Here is a 22987-nt window from a genome sequence, read left to right on the forward strand (position 1 = left end):
GCCTAGCTCGGGCTCCGTCCACAACACGTGATCCTTGTCGGGACTGTGTTACCCCCGCCCCTTCCCGGCTCTCAGGAGTCCCCGGAAGCCCACCACCTTCCAGCTGCGCTGTGAGCACACACGGCCGTCTTGGCAAGGGTAAGGAAGGAATGAGAGGAGAAAGGAAGCCTCGAAAGGTCTCTCACTCACCAACCCATCTCATCAGGGAGGTCAGGATCTGCAGGTACTTGGTTTTCTGGACGTCGAAGAAGGTGAAGGGTCCAAGGAGGAGAGTGAAGACAGCCTGGGGGACAGAAACACGTGTGAGGGGGGCAGGGGCCGGGAGCGCGCGGAGACGCGCGGACACGCTGTCCACATGGCCCCTGCCTGGCGGCCGGTCCTAACCACGGTGTGCACCCGGGTCAGCAGAGGCTCCCCAGCGGCTGACAGCATCGCGAGGGTATTCCCTGGGGTGCAACAGAAACCCAGAGCCGTGCTTTCTGGCTGTTCCTTACGCCTCCTGTCCTGAGACAACTTTCTGGGCACGACCCCCAGGGACACCCCAGGGACATTGCCTGATATTCCTCTTTAGCAAATGCTGAGGGTTCCTGGGCCCTACACGGAGCTGGGAACAAGCCCCAAGGAGGTGTGGGACAGCAGCAAGATGGGGATCTGAGAGGAAGCCAGGCACACCCTGGACCCCCAGGTCTACTGGGCAGACCGCACACAGGGAGGAGGGGACCCAGGGGCCCCCACAGCGCAGCACACGGGAAAGAACGCTGGGCTGAAGGTTCAGAGGAAAGGATCGATCAGGATGTCGTCCATCAGCAATGTTTGTGACTTCAAGAGAAGGGAAAGCCTGGAAAGCCAGAGCCAGAGCCAATGGCTTCCAGGGTAAATCTCTCAGAGGACTATCCTGGACCAAGAAGAGAAGGAACCGCAGCCATGAAAAGTGGGGCTTGAGTTTGGGGCTCAGTGCTCTTCCTCCGTGGAGAATAGGGAAAACCAAGCGGTTACTCAGAAAAAAAAGAATTCATACCCTATCTTAGAAAACCAGTCGGTGGGAAATTTGAACCCTCTCTGCAAAGGAGAGTGGGGGTAAGCCTGGCACAGCAGAGCCGAGCTGGGGGCTGAGGCAAGGTTAGGATTTCCATGCCAAATTGGCTGCTCAGGGAGCAGAGGAATTAAAAGCTGCTGGTTGGCGCTATGATGATGGTACCATTTCCAATCTGCCACTCGGAAGCAGCAGACGCAACAGACCTTATTAACATTTACATGGCGCCCGTTTTATCACGTTAATGTTAATGACACTCGCCAGAGGTGCAGCGGGTGGCGGAGACCCGAATGTGGTGAGCAGCCGGGCTCTGGCCCCGTGAGCTGGGGGGGAGACATCGCAGCTGCTCCGCCTGGCGGCCAGTCCCCCCACTCCCTGGCTGCCCCGTGACAGGGTGACAGGCAGGCGGGCGCTGGCGGAAGGGGGGCTGTGCCCGTCCCTCCCCCACCATCATCCGCAAGGAAAGCGGGAAGTGGGAGAAGCTGTGACCTCTTATCCAAGTCCATTATCACTGTGAGGATGACACCAGAGACGAAAGTACTGCTTAAGGAGAAAGCTCTAATTAGCTGGGGGACAGGGCCTCCAGGCAGGCTCCGGGGCTGGGAGACTTCTGGAAAGGGCTTTCTGCTGGGGGCCTGGAGCCAGCTCTGCTTCCGCCAGGAGGAGGGGAAGCGCCATTAGGCTAGGGGTGCCTGGGGGGTGGGAGCAGGAGCAGGAGCGGGGCGGGGGTGGGGGGGTGGGGGGGTGGGGGCGGGGGAGGCGGTGGCCTGGTGCCCTTGCAGGCCAGACTCAGGCAGGGCCTGCAGCCGCAGAGCAAGCCCGCAAGCGGCACCATTAGTTTGTCCTTTAGGAGAATAACCACTTCAGGGAAACTTCAACAGGATTTCTTTCTTGAAGGGCAGAAGAGGGAGAGCCTCAAGGAAGAACACATACAAAGCCACTTGCCACAGATGTTTCCAAACAACGCCGGGCTGCTCAAAACCAGACTCCTGCTGTGTCCCCTGGCAGGCGTGGGGGCCTCCCCTCTGACCCACGGTGCCCACCGCTCGCGCTGGACATTTTCTTACGGGCAGCTTATGTGGGAGGTCAGAGCTCATCTCTGAAGCCTAGAGACTCGTTTTCAGAAGGTTCTACTATGTAAAACCAAGGCAGGGGAAGCAGGGGAGGCGGGTGGCAGGTGGGGAAGGTATGCAGCAGAACCAGCCCCAAAGGCAGGCAGGGAATCCTGCTCCAGCCCGGGTCCTCTTCCAGATGCTAGATCCGTCTTCATCCCCTCCCCACCGGCAGCTGTTCACCAAGATCGTTTTCCATAAAAGGATGCATTTTATAAAACCCTGCAGGGTGGGATCCCCGTCCCCCAAGAGCTTCCCTCTTTTTAAAGACACTAAGCATACAGGCGCACCTGAAGAGTCGAGCAAGAAGTGTACGTGAGACGCCATCGGAGTCGTGGGGAGCAGGAGTGCAGGGGGGCTCTGAATGAGGGTCTGCACTGGCCTGGACCTCCCACATCTGGGTCTAAGGCCGGCAGCGGGGCCTGGCAGTAGAGGGTTGTTCTGGAAGATTTGGTCAACAGCAGAGACACCTGTGGCGGGCCGGCGGCCGGGATGTGGTTTTAAGGCTCAGGACACAGATGGACCCCACCACTCTGTGAGTGGGAAGCACAGGGCCCGGGTGGTCGGAGCAACCATGCATAGACCCCCAACGGCAGCCCTGGCCCGCCACGAGCTCACGCATCGGAGGGAGCCCGGACCAAGACACACGGCACAGGCTGGGGCTAATTAAGGAACAGGTGTCCTCTGCAAATTAGTTAGAGCCAGACTCGGCGCCCGCAGGGGCCGGCATCAGAGCCGGAAAGGACGCCATGGAGCGGCTGCTGCCAGGTCTCTGGGAAGAACGGGGGCACGGGAGGAGAAGCGGCCCCCATGTGCCCAGGGTCTAGCGGGGACGGAGATCATCTCTGAATGCTGAACAGCCAAGCGTGGCACCTCCTGTTTTCCCTTTCCTTCTTCAAAAAGAGGAGATAAAAAGCCAAGAGGCAGCCTATCCTCTCGGGTCTTCTCGTCTAGCCCGTATGACATTATAAATTAACCGACTCCTGAGCAATGGTTCAACCCCCAAATGCCATTGATCAGTTCAGACTCAGCCTCTGTTCAAGGACTCTCGGAGCCCAAATCATTCCAGGAGGCAGGGACAGAACCTGCGGCAGCCAAACGCGTTCCAGAAGGAGAAAAAGGAATAAAGAGCAATTCTTTGGTTTCTAATGAAATCTTCAAATTGGTCACCGGGAACGAAGTCTGAGACAGACGTGCGAAGGTGCAAATGGGGTGGCTCGGGCCTCTTCTCTGCGTTTAACTGAACTCTTCTCCGAGTTTAAACGTGTACCAAAGGCCCCAGGGCAACCTTGCCAGTGTTGATGGACACAAGGCAGCCCACGTTGCTAAGGCCCCGCAGCAAGGCTTGGGTGTGGCTCTACAGGGTCCTGGTGGCCCTCTGGATTCGTCCACAGTTCCATCCAGCTGCTTCTCTCCTGCAACCCCGCGCAGGCAGCACACCACTCACCTCCAGCCGCTCTGGCTCAAGCTCCCAACAACCTGTCTCCTTCCTCACTCTCTGTACCAGCGTCTTGTGACTGCAGAACTTGGTGGCTTAAAACCACGGAAATGTTATTTCTTATGGTCCCACAGGGGAAGTGGAGCACAGAGCATGGGTTCCTGACCCTGCCTGGCTGGGGCTGGGGTGGGGACGCCCAGGGGAACTTCAAAGAGAAAGGGATACCTCAGATAGGAGAAACCACGTAGACAAAAGGCCGGGGAGAGTACAGGACTGTCCTCCTGCGGAATCCGTCTTGGTCCTTTTGTCCCTGTCCTCTCCTTCCTGGGGCCAGAGCCAACTGGTGCGTGTCGTCCCCCACGCTTAGCCCCGGCCACACCTGCGCGCAGAGTTTCACTCTCCCCCTCTCTCACTTCCATTGCCTTCTAAGCTCTGCTCGGGGACCAGTGTCCTCTGCATGGAGCTCCTCCCTTGGGCTCACACACACAGTCGGGCACCTAATTCTGCCTAATTCTGGTAGATGCTGAGCTGCTGTCTCATGGGTTGATTTTTTTTTAAGATTTTATTTATTCATTTGACAGACAGAGATCACAAGTAGGTGGAGAGGCAGGCAGAGAGAGGAGGAAGCAGGCTCCCTGGTGAGCAGAGAGCCCGATGCAGGGCTCGATCCCAGGACGCTGGGATCATGACTTGAGCTGAAAGCAGAGGCTTTAACCCACTGAGCCACCCAGGTGCCCCTCATGGGTTGATTTTGCGTCCACAAACCCTGCCCCCCGGACAGAGTGCGAGCAGCAGGACGGCAAGGCCTGCGTCCTTGTTCACGCCAGCACCCAGGGGGCTTGACACATGTGACATGCCCACTGAGGACCTGCAGAATATAGCGGATTTGGTGGGGAAGCGCCTGGTGGAGAGGTGTAACCCTGCAGCAGGGGCAGAGGCCACCCCTGTCTTGCTGACTTGCCTCCTACCCTCTACCAGCCCCTCCTGCCACGGGCAGCATCTGAGCTGGCAGAGGGCAGTGCACACAAGTGGGCAAGCCACCCACTCCGCCTGAGCGCGGCTCAGTGTGTCGGGAAAAGATCTCTTCCTCAAACAGGTGTGAAATCAATATGTTTTGATTTAGAAAGAGCAAACTGAAACAGCGTTTGCTCTGAGCAGACCCACTGGCTTTAGGAGAGAATGCTATTCAGCCCCAATAAGGAGAAAAGGCTCTGAGAAGAGCCCAGGGCTCTCGGCTGCCCTCTGCATCCCCTGGACCCCTAGCAAGGAAGGGGCTTGGACCCCAGTGGGCTGTGCCCACTCTGTGAATCCGCCAGGCGCCCAGAAGGGCAATGTCTTAGAAGAAACCTAATGTCAAGAACCTAATGTCAAAGGTCTTCAAAGCAGGGACTCTTCCCATGCCTGCCTCTGGGAGACCGTGGATTCACCGTCCCCAGACAGACCGCCCACCCACCAGTTCTTCTCTTACAAAACAAAACGAAAGCCCCCAATCCTGCCTGCTGGCATCTCCTCTCCTGCTGGGGAGACACACAGTGGACCGCACCTTCTCATCAGAACTTGCACTTGGGTGAAAATCACAAGACCTGCAGTCCATCTCCCCTCCCTCAAAAGGGAGGAAGGGCAGGGTGGGGGTGAGGAGAGAGAGGGGCCGGCTGTTCATGGAGACACGGAAGGCAGGAGAGAAGGATGTGCTGAAGAACCACACGGCACAAATGTCCCAAGAACCTCTGAGCCAGTCCCTGGGACAAAGACTGATCACCGGTCACCTCCTGCGACAGGGCACAGTGAGAAAATCCAGCAGAGAAGAAGTCCGCGGACTGTCGATCCGGCGGGGAAGGCTCCCTCGAGGCCCTGTTCCCCAACCTAGATGGAAGCAGAAGGGCAGCACGTGGTGGGGATGAAGGCCAAATGGTCAAGGAAGCTGGCGGCGGCCAGCAAGGAACGAAAGTAACGCTGCTGTGGTTCTCTGGCTCCCGGGGCTGGAGAAACCTGCTGGATGGCCCGGTCCTGGAGTGCCTGGTTTATTGAGTTCCTCTAAAAATGAGGGTTTGGGGGCTCACCTGCTTGTGGCCCCCACAGTGCAGCACGGTGGAGCTTCTAAGGGATCAGGGTTCAGCCACCAGCAGCTGCCTCTGCGCGCCCCACCCTTCAGCTCCCGCAGTGTCAGTGTAGAAGGCGGCGGATCCACCCAGAGCCTCCTGGTCTTGGGTTTGGGGTGGGGTGGGGGCTGGACTTCTCCGTTAATTTAGCAAGAGTGACAAAGTAACAAGTCTTAGGGGGTGGAACGGGGACATACTGCCTCATCTGCCCTAAACACGCGGGGATCCCCAGGGGCTGACCGTGGAATCCGTGGACTCGGTGCGCACGGGGCCGGCAGGGGCAGGGACCTGCTGATGGCACGGCTGAGCTCCGGACGGATCCCGGAGGCTCTCCCAAGTGACAGAGGCAACGAGCCCCCAGATGACAGGGCGGCCCTCGTTCCAGGGCGCCAGGGGTTAAGAATTAATTGGGGTTAATGACAACGCAGCATGAACCCATCCCTTAACGGGAACTGAACTTTCAAGGTGTCCTTGAGTGCGGGAAGGAGTGTTCGAGGATTCTATTTTTATTTCTCAAGTGGCTGTGCGCATTTCGGTTTGGGAGTTTTATTTTCCCAACTTGAATGACAACGTCTGGGGATTCATCCACAAAGGAGAGGAGCCCAGAGTCAGCGAGGGGCCGCGGAGGGACCACGGGCTTCTGGACCACGGGCGTACGCAGTGCTGGGGTTGGCCTCCTGACGCCGCCCTGGCTAACCACGAGCCCCCCGAGTGTGACAGAACCTCTCAAATCACATCGTGTGTGCACAGGGGGCCGACAAACATTGGCCCTGCCCATGACCCCCAACGGCGACAGCCGGCACCCACGTTCTCACACCCCATCGGTCCTCCAGACACCGCAGGTCAAGGAACACAGGGAGCTGGGGCCCCGTGAGGCCCTCTGGCCAAAGAACGAACATCAGGTCGCTCCTATTCTTACCGGACTTCTGTCACCTGCACCCAAGTTCAATAACGGCCCGGATGCTTTGGTGGGGAGCTCAAGTTCTTCCCAACCAGACAGAAAGGCTCGGCCATCGTGCAGAGGACGGTGAGAGCCTGACAACAGGTGTGGGTCTGAATCCCAGGCGGCAGCCTCTGTGCGCCAAGCCCAGAGGACCGTTATCACAGCTCATTTGCCAAAACCCTGCGATCGGATGCACCACCCCATCTAAATTCCACAGAATCCAGACCCACAGGGATGGGTGCTTGCACAAGAAGCTCCAGGAGAAGGGGGTTCTCCCACAGGGCAGAGCCGAGCAGCCACCTTCTGAAGGCCCAGCCCAGTGAGCGGCTGGCCCAGCGCACGAGCAGAGCCTCTCTGTGAGAGGAAGCTACAGGTTCCCCCAGCCCAACCGAGATGGGGAAGCAGCGGGCCCTTCACCCACTCATCCCTTAAGTTCCGTGTTCCTGGGGGGAAGGAGTAACGGAGACAAAGCGAGCTCACCTTCCCACCCACAGCACAGAAGAGCACCGACCCCGCCCCCCCGCCGCCGCCATGTGCTGCTGAGGGTAAGTTACAGCATCTTACTGTCTCTGCGCCACCGCCACCGTCTCCTAGAAGGGACTGGGCAAGGCCTACTGAATGCACGGAGAGATGGGAGATTCAGGGAATGCCTGACAATAAAAACAGAGAGCGGCTGCCCGGATATTCTGAAGAAGCGTGTTTCTGGCACACACGCTCTTCTCCAGCTATCACCTTGAGACGTCCTGCAGGAGAAAACCAAGTCCACTTGCTTCAACCGATTCAGCCCCACTTGGAAACTGTGAACGCAAAGACATGTCCTACCTGCAAAAGGCAAGTGTGTGCTTGCTGGAAGAGGCCAAGCCCGAGACGGGAGGGTGCTGGGCTCTGAGCAAAGGCAACAGCAAGCCGAAAGGTAGACTCCTTAGGGCGCACCTAGTGGCTGAAGCCACAGAACAGAGGCAAGAAACCAAACCCGCACGGCAGCCAATCGGACCAGGGTCAGGAGGTCGGGCAGGAGAAGAGACGTGCTCCACTGCCAATTAACTGGGAAGAAGGTGAAGCTCTGGGCGCCCTCCCCACAAAGCTGCATGCAGGCCACTGAGGTTGCACTTGGACAAGTTCTGCGGGCCTACTGGTGCAAACCTTGTCTTGACACCGGGGAGCGTGGAAAAATGATTTTGGGGAGAAGCTACAGGTGGGGTGGCTGCTCCCAGCCATGAACATGCAGACCGCTCTTCTGTCACAAGCCCAGAACAGCCCCTCCTGGAGGCTGCGAAGGGGTTGGCAGGAAAGAGAACAGATGAGAATCTCTTGGACACAGGCTGCGTGGGGCGAGCGCTCCCAGACCACCCGCACCAGTTCCGAGGTTCCGGGAAGGCCGGACACAGGAGCCTAGGTGATAGCGATCCCAGCCCTGTCAGCCTGGAGATGGCCAGGGCACTCACAAGGCACTGCCTGGGCTCAGTTACTCCCTGAACACACTAACTGGAATGCCGCCTGTGACCGTCTGACAGCTGAAAGCATCCCCAGGTTCCTTCCTCCAAATCTTCTGCTTCTCTTTTCTCAGGGCAACTGGAAACAAAGCAGATCTAGGAAAGGACCCAAATGACCTCCTTCTCTGAACCCTTTGCTCTCAACATCCCCTGCCCTACTTAGATGAGACAGAAATCTTCAGTTAGGAACCTGAGGTTTGTAATCTATCTTTATGGTTTGTCCTCTGGGAGGCAAAAAAAAAAAAAAAAAAAAAAAAGCGCATCTCCTCCTGAACCCATGGATGACAAAAAAGAAAGATCAAGAAATTCATCCCAAATTTCTACCATCAAGGAGCGTGATGTCTTACTGGGGAGCCTGGCTGCTGAGCACTGTGTTAAAGACGTGTGGGACAAGGAGCTACCTGGGAGGGAGTGACAAGATACGACCCATGGCAGGTCCCCCTCAGGTCTGAGGCCTGGCCATGCACCGCCCAGAAATGGGTCCTGTGCCATGACCGTGATGGGACACAGACGGCATCTTTCCAGAATGCACAGTCTCCCAGGCAACCGTCTTCACTATCACATCACCATCTCTGGCCCCAGCCTCTCGGATAGGACATGTCCCACACACCTGGCCCAGGTGCTACCCTACCCAGTCATCTCCAAGCCCCCCGCTGGGAGATGGTTGGGGCCGCATCTGGAGGGGATGCTATTGGCAGGGAGAAGAACTGTGCCCACGAACAGGCCACTCTCACGCCAGAGCCTCTCCCTGCCCAGAGCCATCACCTAGAGAAGGCTTTGCCTTGAACATCAGGGAATCCACGCCAGGGGACAAGCACCTCCCGAGCACCCATGCACAGCATCTTCTGTCGAAGACTTCTTGACCCCAACACTGTAGGAATGGGTTACTGGCTCCAGTTTAGAAAGCCGAGCTAAAGGAGATAAAATAATTTGTCAAGACCTTGTAATGACCAAGACATGGCTGAGATCAGAACTTAGGCTGTGTGAATTCGAGGCTGGTCCCCTTCTTAGAGTGTTTACCGCCTCCCTTGGTTCTGCCCTACAGAAAGTCTCTCCACCACCTCCACCCCCAGGAAAGCTGCCTCCCTTGGGGGCAGGGGCAGGGGAGCTGGGAGGGCCCAGTGGCATCAGCCTGGCATGGCCGCTATCCCCCTCACATCCTACTGGAGGACAGGACTGCGTGCCTATGCTGTCTGTTTCTTAGCTGAAAAGCCAGATGGTGCCCGGTGGTGGGCAGGGTTCCAAGGATTTGATGCCAGAGCTGCAACCCTTGTGGTTTGGGGGGGGATAGATAAATATTGTGGAAAACCCATATAGTCACTTACTTAATGATTATATGCCATCCGGGCTTATTAAGGGCAGCCTGGCTCCTTGCAAGCAGGAGAGAGACAGAGATGGGTCCACACACACCCGCCCAGGTGGGAAAAGAGGCCTGACCTTGACTGAGGAGGGCCTTACGGACAGCGATGACAGGAGGTGTGCGGGACAGAGCTGGTGTGTGTGAGAGGAGGGCTGAGGCTCTGCCTGGGACACAGACCTGCCTTTGAGCCTGGCCCAGCCTAAAACTTCACTGCTTGCATTTTGGGCACTAAAGAGGGGGTGGCAGATGGGGTGCCACCCCAGACTTCCTGGCATGTGCTTAGCTCCTGACTGTGGCCCCCTGAGTGCCCCTAAGGCCATTCTGAGGGGTCACTTTGTCCCGGCAGAGAGGCACAGAAGATGATCTGTACCTTCAGGAAAAGAAGAGAAGCCAGCTGCACGTGGAATTTTTCTGGCCGTGGCCATTAGCGGTGATGGGCCGCGGGCATCGGCAGCCCCAGGGGCTTACAGAAGGACCGCACGGGGCCAGCCACAGATCCCGCGGGGGCAGCACACCCTAGTGCTCTCGCTCTTTCCGATGTTCACGGAGCAACTGCCCTCTGTGAGGCCCATGCTGGTTCCAGATGTGTGGGTCAGGCACAGCCCTGACCTCGAGAGGCTCCCAGGGAGACCAAGTAACTGAAGACACACGGAAATCCAATTATCGCCATGGGAGGGGTTGGGGGGGACAGTAACGGCCGCAGGTGTCTTGAAAGGAGGCCCCCAAGTTCAGTTCTGAACGAGTGAGTGCTTGTCAGACTCTGAAGCAAGGGAAAGGCCCTGGATGGGCACAAAGTCGTGAGAGCGCCCAGCACCTCTGCAGGACAGGGGCCAGCGAGTGTGGGGCAGTGGTGAGAGAGAAGCTTCCAGAAGGAGACTGGAACAGACCACACCACGTGAAGAAGCATAAATGATGCCTTATGGAGAGGAACTTCTAACACGTTTTAAGCAGGGAAAGGACAGTCATATTTACCTAAAACCAATGTTGAAAAAATGAAGTAACAGAAAAGCTCCGTGGCTTTGGGGCAAGTCTCGTGCTGGAGGCAGCCAGGCCTGCGCTATAGGGACTGGGGGAGGCTGAGCACGGCCTCAAGCTCTCCTGATTCCTCTCGGGAGGACTCCTCTCTGTCCCAGTGGGATAAGGCTTAAAAGGGACTGCACTGTGTTACAGGGGCAAAAGGAAGAAGGCACAGCGGGGAGGTCCCGGCTAGAGGGCCATGCGATAAACTGCTAAAAGTGCCACCTGGGCCCTTGCAGCGAGCCCCACGGGAGCCAGAGCGAGTGAGCAGACGCCGAGACATTAACTTCTCCCGCGCTGCAGGCTTGGCGTACTGGTTCTCACTGTGTAACCGCTGACATCTCTTCACGGGGAATCAACGCCAGCTCTGTGCCTTGGTCCAGCATGCTGGAGGTCAAGGCAGGGGAGACCAAGGTAGACAGCACAACCTCCCCCACGGCGGGGCTCTACCGCACCAACGAGAAGGCTAGAGGTACTCTTCTGGCTTGGCCACGTGACCCTGGGCCTGGGAAGAGCTGTCCGGGGCAGGCTCGGGGTCAGCTGGTCCTCGGAGGTCCTTAGAACCAGAGGCCTTGAGTGGAGCTGGGAGACTCTGTGGTGAGGGACGGGGGCGGGGAGCCTCTGGGCCATCCGTCCTGCCCCTCTGTGGTTCCCTTGGAGAATAGCACCCACCCACCCACCCAGCCATCAGCCCCCAACCACCTGATCCGGTCAGGAGAACTAGCTGGATACTCGGGGTGGCCGGCGCATGGGCCTCCTGGACCTCAGAACCCGCCGAGCTGACAGCATCTCCAGGAACCAGTTGGAATCAGCTTGCTTTTAGTGTCCCTGTCCCGAGGCTGTGCGGAGGCTGAGCCATCGCTCTCTGTCACCTCAGCGGCTGGCTTGTGCGCAGCCCCCGACGAGAGCGCCAGCTGATGGCTGCAGGTGTTCCTGGCGTCCGCCCTTCCTCAGTCCACTCTTCCCGCCTGTCTCTGTGCAGGAAGAGTGGATGGCAGTGGGAATGCTGGGCACTGGGGCTAGAGGGGAGGGAGGGAAGGAAGTCCGGTGCCCTGAACACGGGAGCCCTGCGGAGAGGAGCACAGGCCAAGCTGGCTCCACCCCTTCTCCGCTGACGTCAGACCTTGAAATAGACAGATGGGGGAGCAGGAGTCTTTGCCGACACTGAGTAACCTTGGAGGTGGGGAAGGAGGGGAGACAGGGCTTCGAGCTCGCTGATGAACAACTCTGTCCACCCGGGTAGAAGAAACCGCACTGACATCCCCTGCTTCCTCTCTAGTCGATCGATGGCCAGGGTGAAAGGCCTCTCGGTGGGGCTGGCACGCTGTGGGCTCTAAGAGGGAGCCGAGAGCACCATCCACAGGGATGCAGGAGGGACCTGCTGGCCCTGGTTAACAAAGAGGGCAGTAGCAACGGGAGGCTGCTGGAGCCCCTTCTCTCCCTGGGACACGCAGAGCCTGCAAACAGTCTGATCAGAGGAGGGATGCTGTTCTCTGTCTGCACTGGAGTGCGTGAGGCATAATTCCAGCAGGACACCTGTGGACGTGGGGCCATCGTCTTCCCCTGGAAGGGGCAAGGCACAGGGAGCCCCTAAAGGCTGCCTCCACAGCTGCAGCCTGGGGGTGGTTCTCGCAGGGGGACTGTTTGCCAGGGGACAGGTCCTCAGCCGGCGGAACCTCTCAAAGGGGGGAGGACACAGATCTCCCCTCAGAACTGGTCAAAGGTGCAGATTCCTGGGCCTCGGAGCCTTGACCCTGTTACCGTGGGCCGGGGCTGGGACCCAGAAATGTAGAGTTTCAACAAGTACCTGAAGTTGGTTCCTGGAACCAAACCTTGAGACACAGCCGAGGCTCATGGTCCGGACCAGGGGCAGGCAGAGAGCTGGACGGTGTTCTTGGGGGGCCGCGCACCTGCCTCATGGCTGGAGCATGACCTCCCTATGGCGGCGAGGGGTCCACGTCACAGCCCCACCAGTCGGCACCCTGCACCCGGTCCGGATGTCTCTTTCCTCCTCTTGTCAAGGTTTCTGGAGAATGTCTCACTCAGTGGCTGGAGGAAGTCCCTCCCACAGCCAAACTCAGGACGCCCTGCCGTGCCCCGTGACCCTCCCCTCCAGACTCACACCTGCTCGGAGGGGAGCTCTGCCGCACCTCCCTCTGCACTTGAAGGCTTATTAAAATGTACCTTGGTCTGCTCTCAGCTCAGCCACGAGACAGCCCGAGCTCATGCTAATTAATCAGATGGCATCATTAATATGCACCCTAACTGTTCAGCTCCCCTGATGCCCATCACGGCTCGGGCCCCAGGCATCTCTGCAGGCTGCAAGCCCTCTGCACTCCCTTGCCTCCTGCCTTCTCCGGTGGGTTAGCCGGTGGTCCAGAGAACACGCCCAAAGACGCTTTTATTCTGGGCACGGTTTGCATGGCGAGCCCCGCTGGCTGGAACGCCGGCAACACAGAGGAGCGCAGTTATTATCTTAGAATGAGTGCTTTATTTAATTAAACAATTACTGCTGGGGCCCTGGGGCGCTATTTAGAAAGACACCAGCTTCTGCTCACAACAGACACCCTGTGACAGAGAGTGAGCATCGCCCACAGACCCCGGCAGGGCCTTCACAAGTACCACACGTCCTCTATGCAACGAAGGCATCACATGGGCCCAGGGCAGGAGGCGAAAAATGGGTCGGCAGGTACGGTTTCCGTCCGGGTTAACCCAAAATATTTACGAACACTCCCCATTCCTCTAAAACCACGGGCAGGCTGCTGGCTTCTAGACGGTGAGGTTTTTGTTTTTTTTTTTTTTTTTCCCTGCACTTTCGGGGGAAATGAAACAGAAAGCGGGGACGAGGGGAGCGGGAGATGTGAAATCAACCAGGACATCTCCTTCAAGCAAAGTCACTTTTAGTTCTTTACTCAGAAAGGGAAGGCCGGAAGCAGAGGGGGCGTGGAGCATGGAGATGGCCTGGGCCACCCTGGTCGGGGTCAGCGTGGAGCAGCTGGAGGGGAAAGGCTGAAAACATACTCAGGTTGGTGCTGGGTCAGCCCGGGATGCTTGTGCAGCGAGGGGCACCAGACACGGAGCCCCACTCGAGCCGCTCACGGAGAAGGCGCGCTCAAGGCTCCAGCTTGGGCTGCCTGGGATCAGCGTGGAGTGTGGGTAAGACAGTCCTGAAAAAGCACAGCGCAGAAGGTCCCCAGCAGGGATGAGCACTCCCCACGGAGACCTATTTGGAAGTTTCCCAACCAAATTGGCCTGTGCAGGAGAGCAGGCCGTGGGTATACACGGACCAAGCCCCACGGAGCTTCCCAGGCAGCGCAGCGAGAAAAGGCACGCACACCCCGGGCTCTCTTGTAGGTGGGCTGCCTGCGTCCACCCCAACCCCACGTCAGCCGCCGGCCTGCTTCCACACAGACCGGGCTCTGGGTTGCTGCACCTGCGCACGTGAACACCTGGAGGCCCCCTTTACGAGGAACAGGCTTCTAAGAGCTCTATTCGGAAATAACTCGTTTTCACACAGTAACATTTTACACCCATTAGAGAAACCAAGTACTCAAGAGAAACCTGCTGCAAACGAACTAACTCTGTGACAAGTAATTAGTTCCGTAATTTGTTTTGTGCGTTTGGACTTTGACACAGGGGGGTTTTTCAGTCGCGGATGGCGCTGGGGCAGGAGTGGCCAGGAGATGGCACACAGAACGATTTCCCCCACCCCGAGACACCTCCCTGGCTGAATGAGGAAGAGGGGTAGGGCGGAAGGGTGAGAATCCAGGCCAATTTATCTGACGTCCGCCCAGGCGCCCAGGAATCAAAACAGCTTGCCCTGGGCAAGTGTTTGTAAGAATGTATTCAGGACTCACCAGACAATGGATATGGTGGCAGGGACCTGGAACATTCCATCAGGGCAGAGAGACACTAAAAGTACCATTGTGACGAGGGAATCTGGGCAGTTTACCTGGCTCAGGAGCTAGGATATAAGCTCCCCCCATGCAGGAATGCAGGACCCCAACCAATGGCAACGGGTGGCTTCTGAGACTTGGGGGGGAGGGACGGTGGGGACTGTCCAGAAGCTGCCAAATTCCCATCACCTGGTATCTTCACTGGGAGCGAAGAAGCGGCAGCACTGGGGACTAAAGTGTCACTTTCTAAGCTGGTGTGTCAGGTGTTGGCCGTGGCAGAGGCAGGATGTGGGGGTGATGGATGGCGGGCTTAAAGCCAGCAGACAGGACCCGGGTCCCTGAGAGGCACAGTAAAAATAAAAGCAACAATCCTCTCCCGAAGCTGGAGGAGGAGGCTCGGCTCCAACACCCAGAGGTGCTGGGGATGGGGTCGGGTTCAGCGGTCACCACGGCCCAGGGACGTGCTACCCGGGTCTGCACTGAGAGGTGAGGGCTGGTTACTGGAGCAATGCTGGGCAGCAGCTGGGCAGGTGCAGGGGATGCAGTGGGGCAGGGGGGGGGCACCCGGGTGGCAGCAGCAGCCATGGGCGATTGGCGGGGGCCTGGGGGCTCATGGGGACCCTTGGCAGGAGCTAGAGAGACAAACCGCAGTGCTGGCGTGAGTGACAGAGCAATCTGAGTTTCGTTTAGAAAGGGCTGGGCGGGGGGATGGAAAGCACACCAAAAACCAAGAAGCCATCCCTGGGATGAAATATATAGACAGCTCCCTAGGAAAAAAAAAAAAAGAAAGAAAACACACGCCTGTCCCTGTACTATTGATTTCCTTGAAAAGGAGAGACAAGCTAATCCTTTCAAGTCAGTCACTTCAATGTGAGCAATGGTGCCTGTTTGAAGTCAGCATTCCCTCAACATTAGAGACCCAGCTCTTGTCGGGGTAGTGGGCCCACGCGTTTCTGCGGCATCGGGCAGAAATGATTCGTCCTCGAGACCCAGGATCATGGGCTGAAGGCAGGGGCTCAGCACGAGGGGGAAAGGCTCAGGAGGACACTCTGCACAGCTGGCTGAAGACACCGCACGTCTGCATCCCCTTCCCCCTGTCACCCACCACACCAAGCTCCTGGGCCAGCCAGGCATGGGTCACGAGGGCTTACCCGGCCCACTGCACCTGCTGTGACTGCCCAGTGCAACTGGCATCTTCCTACGAGTGGGGAAAAGAGAGGCCAAGAAAAACGGGACCTTTCTGAGCATCCAGACAGAGCCAAGGGGAGCTGACAAGGAGCACACTGTGCAGATGAAGGGGAAGGAAAAAAGATGGGCTTCCCTGGTCGGCCGCCACCCCACGAAGGGCTTCCCTGGTCGGCCGCCACCCCACGAAGGGCGGACTTTGATGTTCCAGACCCCGTAAGCAAGGCCACGCAGCCAGGAGTCACCTCCCAGCCCCTTCCTGGGTCCCGACTCATGTGTGTCAGACAGGGCAGGGTGGCCCAGAGTAGGGAAACTGCCATCAGGCCATTTGTGGGCTTAGGGCCCTGCTCTCCGCTTCCAGAGGGAGCCAGCCCACGAGCCCTGCACAGAGACAGCTCGTTGGCCCCGTCAGTTCCCACAGGCCCTCTCGGGCCACCCTCCTTAGCTAACCGCTGCTGCCTTCACTCCAGGTTCCCGATGGTGACAAATCCAGGGGCAGCATCCATGCGTGTCCTACTGGAATTGTGCTCTGGGGCAGCCGGCGGTGCCTCTGGAGGCGTGCAGCAGGGCTCCCGAGCTCCCGCGTCCTGTCAAGTCACTGCGGCTGCCCAGCCTTGTTGCGCCACGCTAAGTTTCCCTCCTCGCTAGTCCTGAAGGCCTCTAGGCCACCTCCTGCCCCAGAATCGGTAAGAATAAATATTCAAGTGATGGCAGCAGTGACCCACTTATTAGCAGATGCCACAGCCCCAGGGCACAGTGGCTGATGCTGGAAGAACACAGAGAGGGACTGTGGGAGGGACAGGAAACGTCCTTGGGAAGACATGGCCAGCCCTAGTGTTCCTTGAGCGAATGTGAGAAGTCGCCCCACTCTCCAGGCGCGAGGGGCGGCGAGACAGACAGCAAACCCATCGAGCAGATGGGCAGGAGTGCGGGCACGGACCACCGAACGGACACCATCCTTGGGCAGTGCCACCCCTGCCCCTCTGCAAACATCCAGCCCCGAGGGCCGATGACCAGGCACGACCCGCTCCTTCTCCCTTCTCTCTGGCCTCACCAGCAGGGCTGCCCACAAGCCCAGCAAGTCTGTTACCAGCGCCGGAGGACGAGGATGGGAACCCTCCCCGGGGGCCAGGCTCCTGTCCCTGCCTTGGCCGTGGGGCCCGGGGTATACACTGCAGCCCTCAAGTCTCAGTTTTCTCTGCTGTGAAGCGGGAGGACACCACGGGCCTTACCGCGCAGCCCGGAGGACCCCGTCGGAAAGGAGAAGGTGCGCGGTAACGCGTTACTCCCACGCAAAGCCACCGTAGGAAGGGCCGGTTGAGGCCTGGCACAGGCCGGCAGGTGCGTCACTCTCCTCTCCAGCTCCTTACAAAAGGGACGTTTACCCATTTCAGGAAGAGACCCCTGGGTTTTACAAAAGGGGCTGCATGCCGTTTGACACCCTACAGATGACGGAGACAAGTACTGGTGCGCGAGGCCGAGCCAAGACGGAATCAGAAAACGAGACTCGCTGGTTAAAGGAGAAACCAACTGGGACTCCCGGTGAGAGCCTGGGAAGACCTGTTCCAGTGCTACCTAAGCCTGAATTGAATCGCCCTACGCCTGTTGGAAGAGCCCAGCAGGCAGAATGCCCTAACCCCCAACATACACCCCACTTCTTCAAAGGGGTGCCCCGCAAAGGGTGGCAGGTCACCTGCCAGGCACGTGCAGGCTCCCATCTGTCCCCTGGGGCCACCCAGGCCCTGGAGGTGGGTCTCCCAGCTACTGTTCAAGGCAGGACGGCGAGCCGGGGTGACCTTGTCCTGTCCCAAGGCAGCCCACGACGGGCCCCGCTCCACACCATCACTTTGTGGCTGAGTCTCCAGCCAGGATGAGCTCCGCTCTGCCATCTGCACTCCCGGCTCTGCCCAGCCGGCGCCTGCTGGGCTGCCGGTGACCCAGCAGCATCTGTCCACCTGTAAGAGGCCACAGCCGCTCCTGCGCACCGGGAGGAGCTGTCGGCTCTCAGGGAGTCCCACTGTGGCCCCGGGGCTTCCCTCTGACACTCGAGGGGTGGCGGTAGGGACAGGGCTAGGCCCTGGGAGGGGGGTGGGTGAGGGACTGGGGGGGAGGCACGGCTGGGACCAGGAAGTGAACAAGTACTTGGCAGGCCCTGGACATCAGGGGCCAGCGGCACACGCCCTGCTTCCCAGACACTCGGGACGGTGGGATTCCTGGACGGAACAGATTTATGTACAAGCCTAGCACGACTTCGCCACTGGTCTCTGGCTCCTTCTCACAGCACAGGAGAGAGCCAAGGGCTCGGTTCTGACTTTGTTTCGTAGCAAAGCCAGAGAAGCTCTGCAAAAAAAGAGTCCCAAGACATTCCCCCAGCTTGGAGGCAAGGTTACTGGTTTGAAAGAGTTGGGGGACCCCATAGTTTCCCACATGCCCCAACTCTTTCCCACTGATCCTTCAAAGGAGCAGTGGGGGCGGCTGGTGGGGTTCTGAGAATCCAAGGCCAGCTGATGGCGGGTCTTGATGTTAACCCTCATGGGCTCTTGCCAGCGCCCAGGTCACTGCTGGCTCCAGCTGCAGTGGCTTGTGGGGACGGCTCTGGAAAACACGTGTGACTCACGGGACCCCTGCCTCCTAGCGCCCCACTCTGTGGCTACTCCAAGGAAGGAGAGGGAGAGACTGACTCATATCAGCTGCACTGGCAATCACAGGCTGTGGACGGAGGTCGCAGGGTGGAGGGGAGGAGGAATTTTCCATTTGTTAAGGTCAAGGGCTTCGGGAGGCGACCGGTAGCCGCTGGTGGGAGAAAGCTCCCTTCCTATCATGATGCAGTGCACAGGCTGGCCTCTGGGTATAGTTAATACCCCAAATATTCTCATTCTATGTGTGCATTTCAGGAGCATTCTGGGAAGACACAGAAAAGACTGTTTCCAGAGGACTTTCTGGAAACCACAAAATAAAAGCCTGTATCTTTATTCCCCAGAATGTACCGTCCCAAAATAGCTATGAAGAGATGGTTATTACGGGGCCCGAAACACGCCTGCTGTCCACCTGAGACAAGGATCCCGTGTGCACGGGCTGGGGGGCTTCAAAGCTGCCTGCTGCCTCGCCCCGTATTTTAGTGAAGTCTCGCTGCCGGCAAAATCAGAAACTGCGGGTAGAAGGAGGTGCAGCGGGAGCCTCTAGAAGGGACCGACAACCTCCTGAATGCGAGTGACTGCGGGGTGGGGAGAGAAGTACAGCCCTCCTCCTTACTGACCTGAAGAGGCTACGGGATGGAATGCAGACGCGCGGCTGAGCCCCGGGGTCAGATGTGGGAGGGGAGGACGCCCGTCACCCACAACAAGGAGCTCAGGACCAAGGAAGGAAGCCTCCACTTTCGCCAATCCCTCCCAGGTCTGCGGGCGGACGCCCAGTGCCCAGCATGGAGGGGCGGAAGCCACAGACCCTGGGAGCCACATACAAAGCTGTAGAGTAACTCCCGAGAAATCGTGGAGGTCCGTCTGCCTTCAATTCCTGCAGACCAGGCAGAAGAGCACACGGTGACGGAACCCGGCGAAGCCCCCAGCGGCGGACCGGGAGGCAGGGAGGGGGCCCACCGCCCAGCGAGAACAGGCTCTGCTTCCCCCACCCTCCCATCTCTGCAGCCTTCGCAGGCCGAGTGGCAGTCAGCCCTAGGAGTTCTAAGTGCAATATCCGAACGGTGACGGCAGTAATTAATATCTGTCCACTCTCCTGAACGGCTCCTTCTGTTTGCCAGGGAGCCTCCGAGATGCAGGGAGGGAGGCTCTCCTCCCGTGGAAGGAATAGCGAAGGAACAATTGAATAAAGCAATAACCGTGCCTCTAAATAATTTACCAGGCGAATGGCAGCGGCCAATATTCCTAGTACTGGGCATCTGTCTTCCTGGGGGAAGGGATACTCCGGGCAGACTGGGCACAGACCCTAACAGCCTCTCCTGGAAAGAGCACCTGGAAAAGCACCTGAGGTCTGGTTGCTCTGGCAGGTCCCTCTGCCCTGGACATGCACCTGTGTCCGTGCTAAGCCCCTCGTACCCCGTCCTCCATGTCCTCCATCTAGCAGCTAGAGATCGAGGTGGGTCTTAATAGTCACTGATACTTTTGCTAATTTTATCAATGACTGTTTGTTGCAATGCTGAGAGGCTAACAGGCCCCAGCTGTGCTGCCCTCCCGGCTGCCCCCCACCATACGCTGGGGGAGGGGAAGTGGGGAACTGCACCAGGGAATTAACTCGCCACCAAATTCCCACCAGACCTGTGGTGGGGACATCTGAGATGAAATTCTACTAAAAGACAAGCTTCTGGTCACAGGTGAACACGCACAGGTGAACACGCGAGACAAAAACCGGACCATCTGACCGCTCCGGCAATGCAAGAGAAGAAAACCAGTCTCCACCCAGGCTTGGGCCACAGGCCGGCTTCAGCAGGGCCACAGGGTGGGACTGGGAAGGCAAAACCGCCCTCCGGTGGCCCTGGGTTAACAAACTGTGACCCCGAGCACAGCTGGCAGGACCTGCAGAAAGAAACCTTTCCCAGGATGGGGATAATTAAGTCAAGAGGCCAACTCCCTGAAAGGCTCGGCTCTCTCCCGAACTCTGCCTCCCCCTCCACAGCAGCTAAGTGGCCACGTGTCACACTGCGTGTCACCTCGCACACCTAAATCTGTGTCAGGGCTGAGGAGGACCAAGAAGAGGCAGAGAATATTAATAGATGCTGCAAAAGGGCGAGGGGAGCGTTTCTGAGTCGCGCGCACACAAGGCAGAGATAAGTAACGGCCTCGGCTTCGTGTCTTATTACCCAAGACCCGTCGGGCACGGTCTCCAGCTCCAGCTCCAACCCGCCCCTCCTGCCCGCGGCACAAAGCAGTGGAGAACAGCCTGGAGATTCATATCCCCCCACCCCACCCCTGCCTGCGGCGAGGAGGGGAGACAGGGACAGAGCCGGGCTGCTCCAGTCAGGAAGCCCGGCATCTCCCATTCGCTCTTGGGCTGGCTGGGAGTGAGGTCGGAACATGGCCGAGTCTCCAGGAAATTCATTCCTGACACTCTAAAGAGCTGTTCCTAGGGTGCCCCTCCCACCCCGAGCTCAGTTTACAAGAGTTCACAGCCAGCAGCTGGCAATGACCTGAATGCCAACCCCAAGCGACGGGTGACTGGGCGTACGGCTATGGTCTCAGTAACGTGATGTGGTTTCTGCCCAGGACCACGGCCCCAGCAACTGGCCAGAGCGTGAAGCTGGGGAGCCTCTCCGATCAGGGAGTAGAGTCCGAAGGTCCCCGGCCAGCCCGGCTGGGCAGGTGTCGAGGCGAGGCCACTCACCAGGTAGATGCGGTAGGCGTCCACACGGCGCAGGGGCCCCCAGCACGGGTCCGTGTCGTTGTGCTTGCTGTCGGCCTCCACACCACAGGATTCGTTACTAGTGGCGCTGCTGGTAAAGAGAAGAGTGGCTCAGTGCGGCCCCTGCTCAGCGGGAAGCAGACAGATGGGCTGTTACCGAGCCTCCGTGCACCCCCACAGCTGCTCCTGGGCCACCCACCTCACTCGCCAGGAGTCACAGTCTCCTGTCCTGGGGCAGGTGCTATGGGCTCCTACGGCACCAGTCCCCAAATAATCTTCCCCAGAGGGCAGGGACGGGGACAGCGGTGTAGGGCGAGTTTGCAAAGGACAGAAAACGGCCTTGGGCCTCTCCGTGCTTTAGATGCCACCATGTTTGCTTGGCACTGGGCTTCTACCGGAAACTCTGCCCTGACCGGCCGAGGAAGGATGTCTGGTTACAGCCAGTGGGGGGGAGGGGGAGGGGGGCACTCACCAGGTCACCTGCATCAGGGAGAAGGGCACGGCGGCAGCGTAGATGGCCAAATCCCCGTACAGGTACGTGATGATGCAGAAATAGAACAAGTTGACCCCCACTGAAAGCAACAGAGTCACCGTCAGGGAGCCACAGAGGCGCCTGGGTTCCTTCCTGCCGGTCAGGCCTCCACCTCCTCCACACCGCTCCTTTCTCCAGGCTGTTCACTTTCTTTCTTTCTTTCTTTTTTTTTTTTTTAAGACTTTACTTATTTATTTGATGGAGAGAGAGAGAGTGCGGAACACAAGCAGGGGGAGTAGGAGTGGGGGGAGTAGGAGGGGGGAGAAGCAGGCTTCCCGCCCAGCAGGGAGCCCGATGTGGTCTTGATCCCAGGACTCCAGGTTTATGACCTGAGCCAAAGGCAGCCGTTTAATGACTGAGCCACCCAGGTGCCCCGAGAATGTTTACTTTCTACACAAAGAAAACAACTAAGTCCTGGGGGCCTGCTCTGGCTGGCTCCACCGTGATGTGGCAGGACACATGGCTGCCCGTGATGGTGCCCTCAGAGAGGCGAAGTGCAGCTGGCATCCTCAGAGGCTCCGAACACGGGCAGGTGCAGGGCAGTGTGAGTCGGAGGCTGGCTGGGGAGGACCGGAGGGCCCTTCACGCTTGGGACAGGCTGCCTGGGCAGGAGGAGTGAGGCCCTGAGTCGGGAACCTGAGCCCGAGGGCACCTGGGGCTGGGCCCTGTTAACAGCCACCCAAGGACTCTATGAGAAAGGCTGGTACTGAGGCCCTGAAAAGCAGAGAGAACCAAAAATGGTTCAGCTTCTAAAGCTGAAATCAAGAGGGTAAAAGCCCCTGATTTCCAAAGACTATGTGCCTCATTCGGGGTCTGACGGATCACTGAACCCCAGGTGGGACTGGAGTGCTGGTGACCGAGGGGGCAGCAGGCGGGGGCGCTCAGGACGAGCTCATGGTCAGCTCACTGCCAGGGAGAATGCTGCCTTTGGAAGGTGCCCGTGGAAGCAGACCCGGCTCCCTTCTCCCTCCAGTGGGGTCAGATCCAGGTATTGGAGACACGGGCTCCAGCCCCGGTGCCACCGACCTGGCTTCCCAGCCACAGCCAGTCCCTGACCATCTCCTGTCCTGTACAGTGAGGATTCCACCTGTGCTAAATTCCATCTGTGATTCCAGCTTTAAAGACCACGTGTAGGAACACCTGGGTGGCTCATTGGGTTGAGCCTCTGTCTTCGGCTCAGGTCATGATCTCGGGGTCCTGCATTTCGAGTCCCGCATCGGGCTCTCTGCCGGGCATGGAGCCTGCTTCCTCCTCTCTCTCTCTCTGCCTGCCTCTCTGACTACTTATGATCTCTCTCTGTCAAATAAATAAATAAAATCTTTAAAGACCAGGTGTAACAGCTCTGAAAAAAGCGTCCAGGTCCTACAACCTCAGGGTCATGGCCACAGACAGCCTGTCTCAAACTCCTGTTCAGACTGACTGCTTGTGTTTGATGTCACGAGTCTCAAGCTCCTGGCTTCCCTGAGAACAGAAAGAAAAATGAAGTGACAGGTCCCTTCTAATCCTGGTGGCTCAGAAGAGCCTCTA

The 22987-nt window shown here is 58.4% G+C and overlaps 1 protein-coding gene across 2 annotated transcripts in view; it reads right to left on the bottom strand.

Moving 5' to 3' along the window:
* TMEM104 (transmembrane protein 104) overlaps positions 1–22987 on the bottom strand; it is a 54283-nt gene that overhangs the window by 16557 nt on the left and 14739 nt on the right. Inside the window, exons 7-9 of one of the 2 annotated variants that reach the window (XM_059148752.1) lie at positions 21401–21500; positions 20911–21016; positions 190–283 (exon numbers count right to left, since the gene is read on the bottom strand). In XM_059148752.1, the coding sequence (XP_059004735.1) occupies positions 190–283; positions 20911–21016; positions 21401–21500 (300 nt within the window). Of the gene's footprint in view, positions 1–189; positions 284–20910; positions 21020–21400; positions 21501–22987 lie in introns of both variants that reach the window. The other variant, XM_059148751.1, reaches the window with a different exon arrangement.

The sequence above is a fragment of the Mustela lutreola genome, chromosome 15 (genome assembly GCF_030435805.1).
Source record: "Mustela lutreola isolate mMusLut2 chromosome 15, mMusLut2.pri, whole genome shotgun sequence".
NCBI lineage: Eukaryota > Metazoa > Chordata > Mammalia > Carnivora > Mustelidae > Mustela > Mustela lutreola.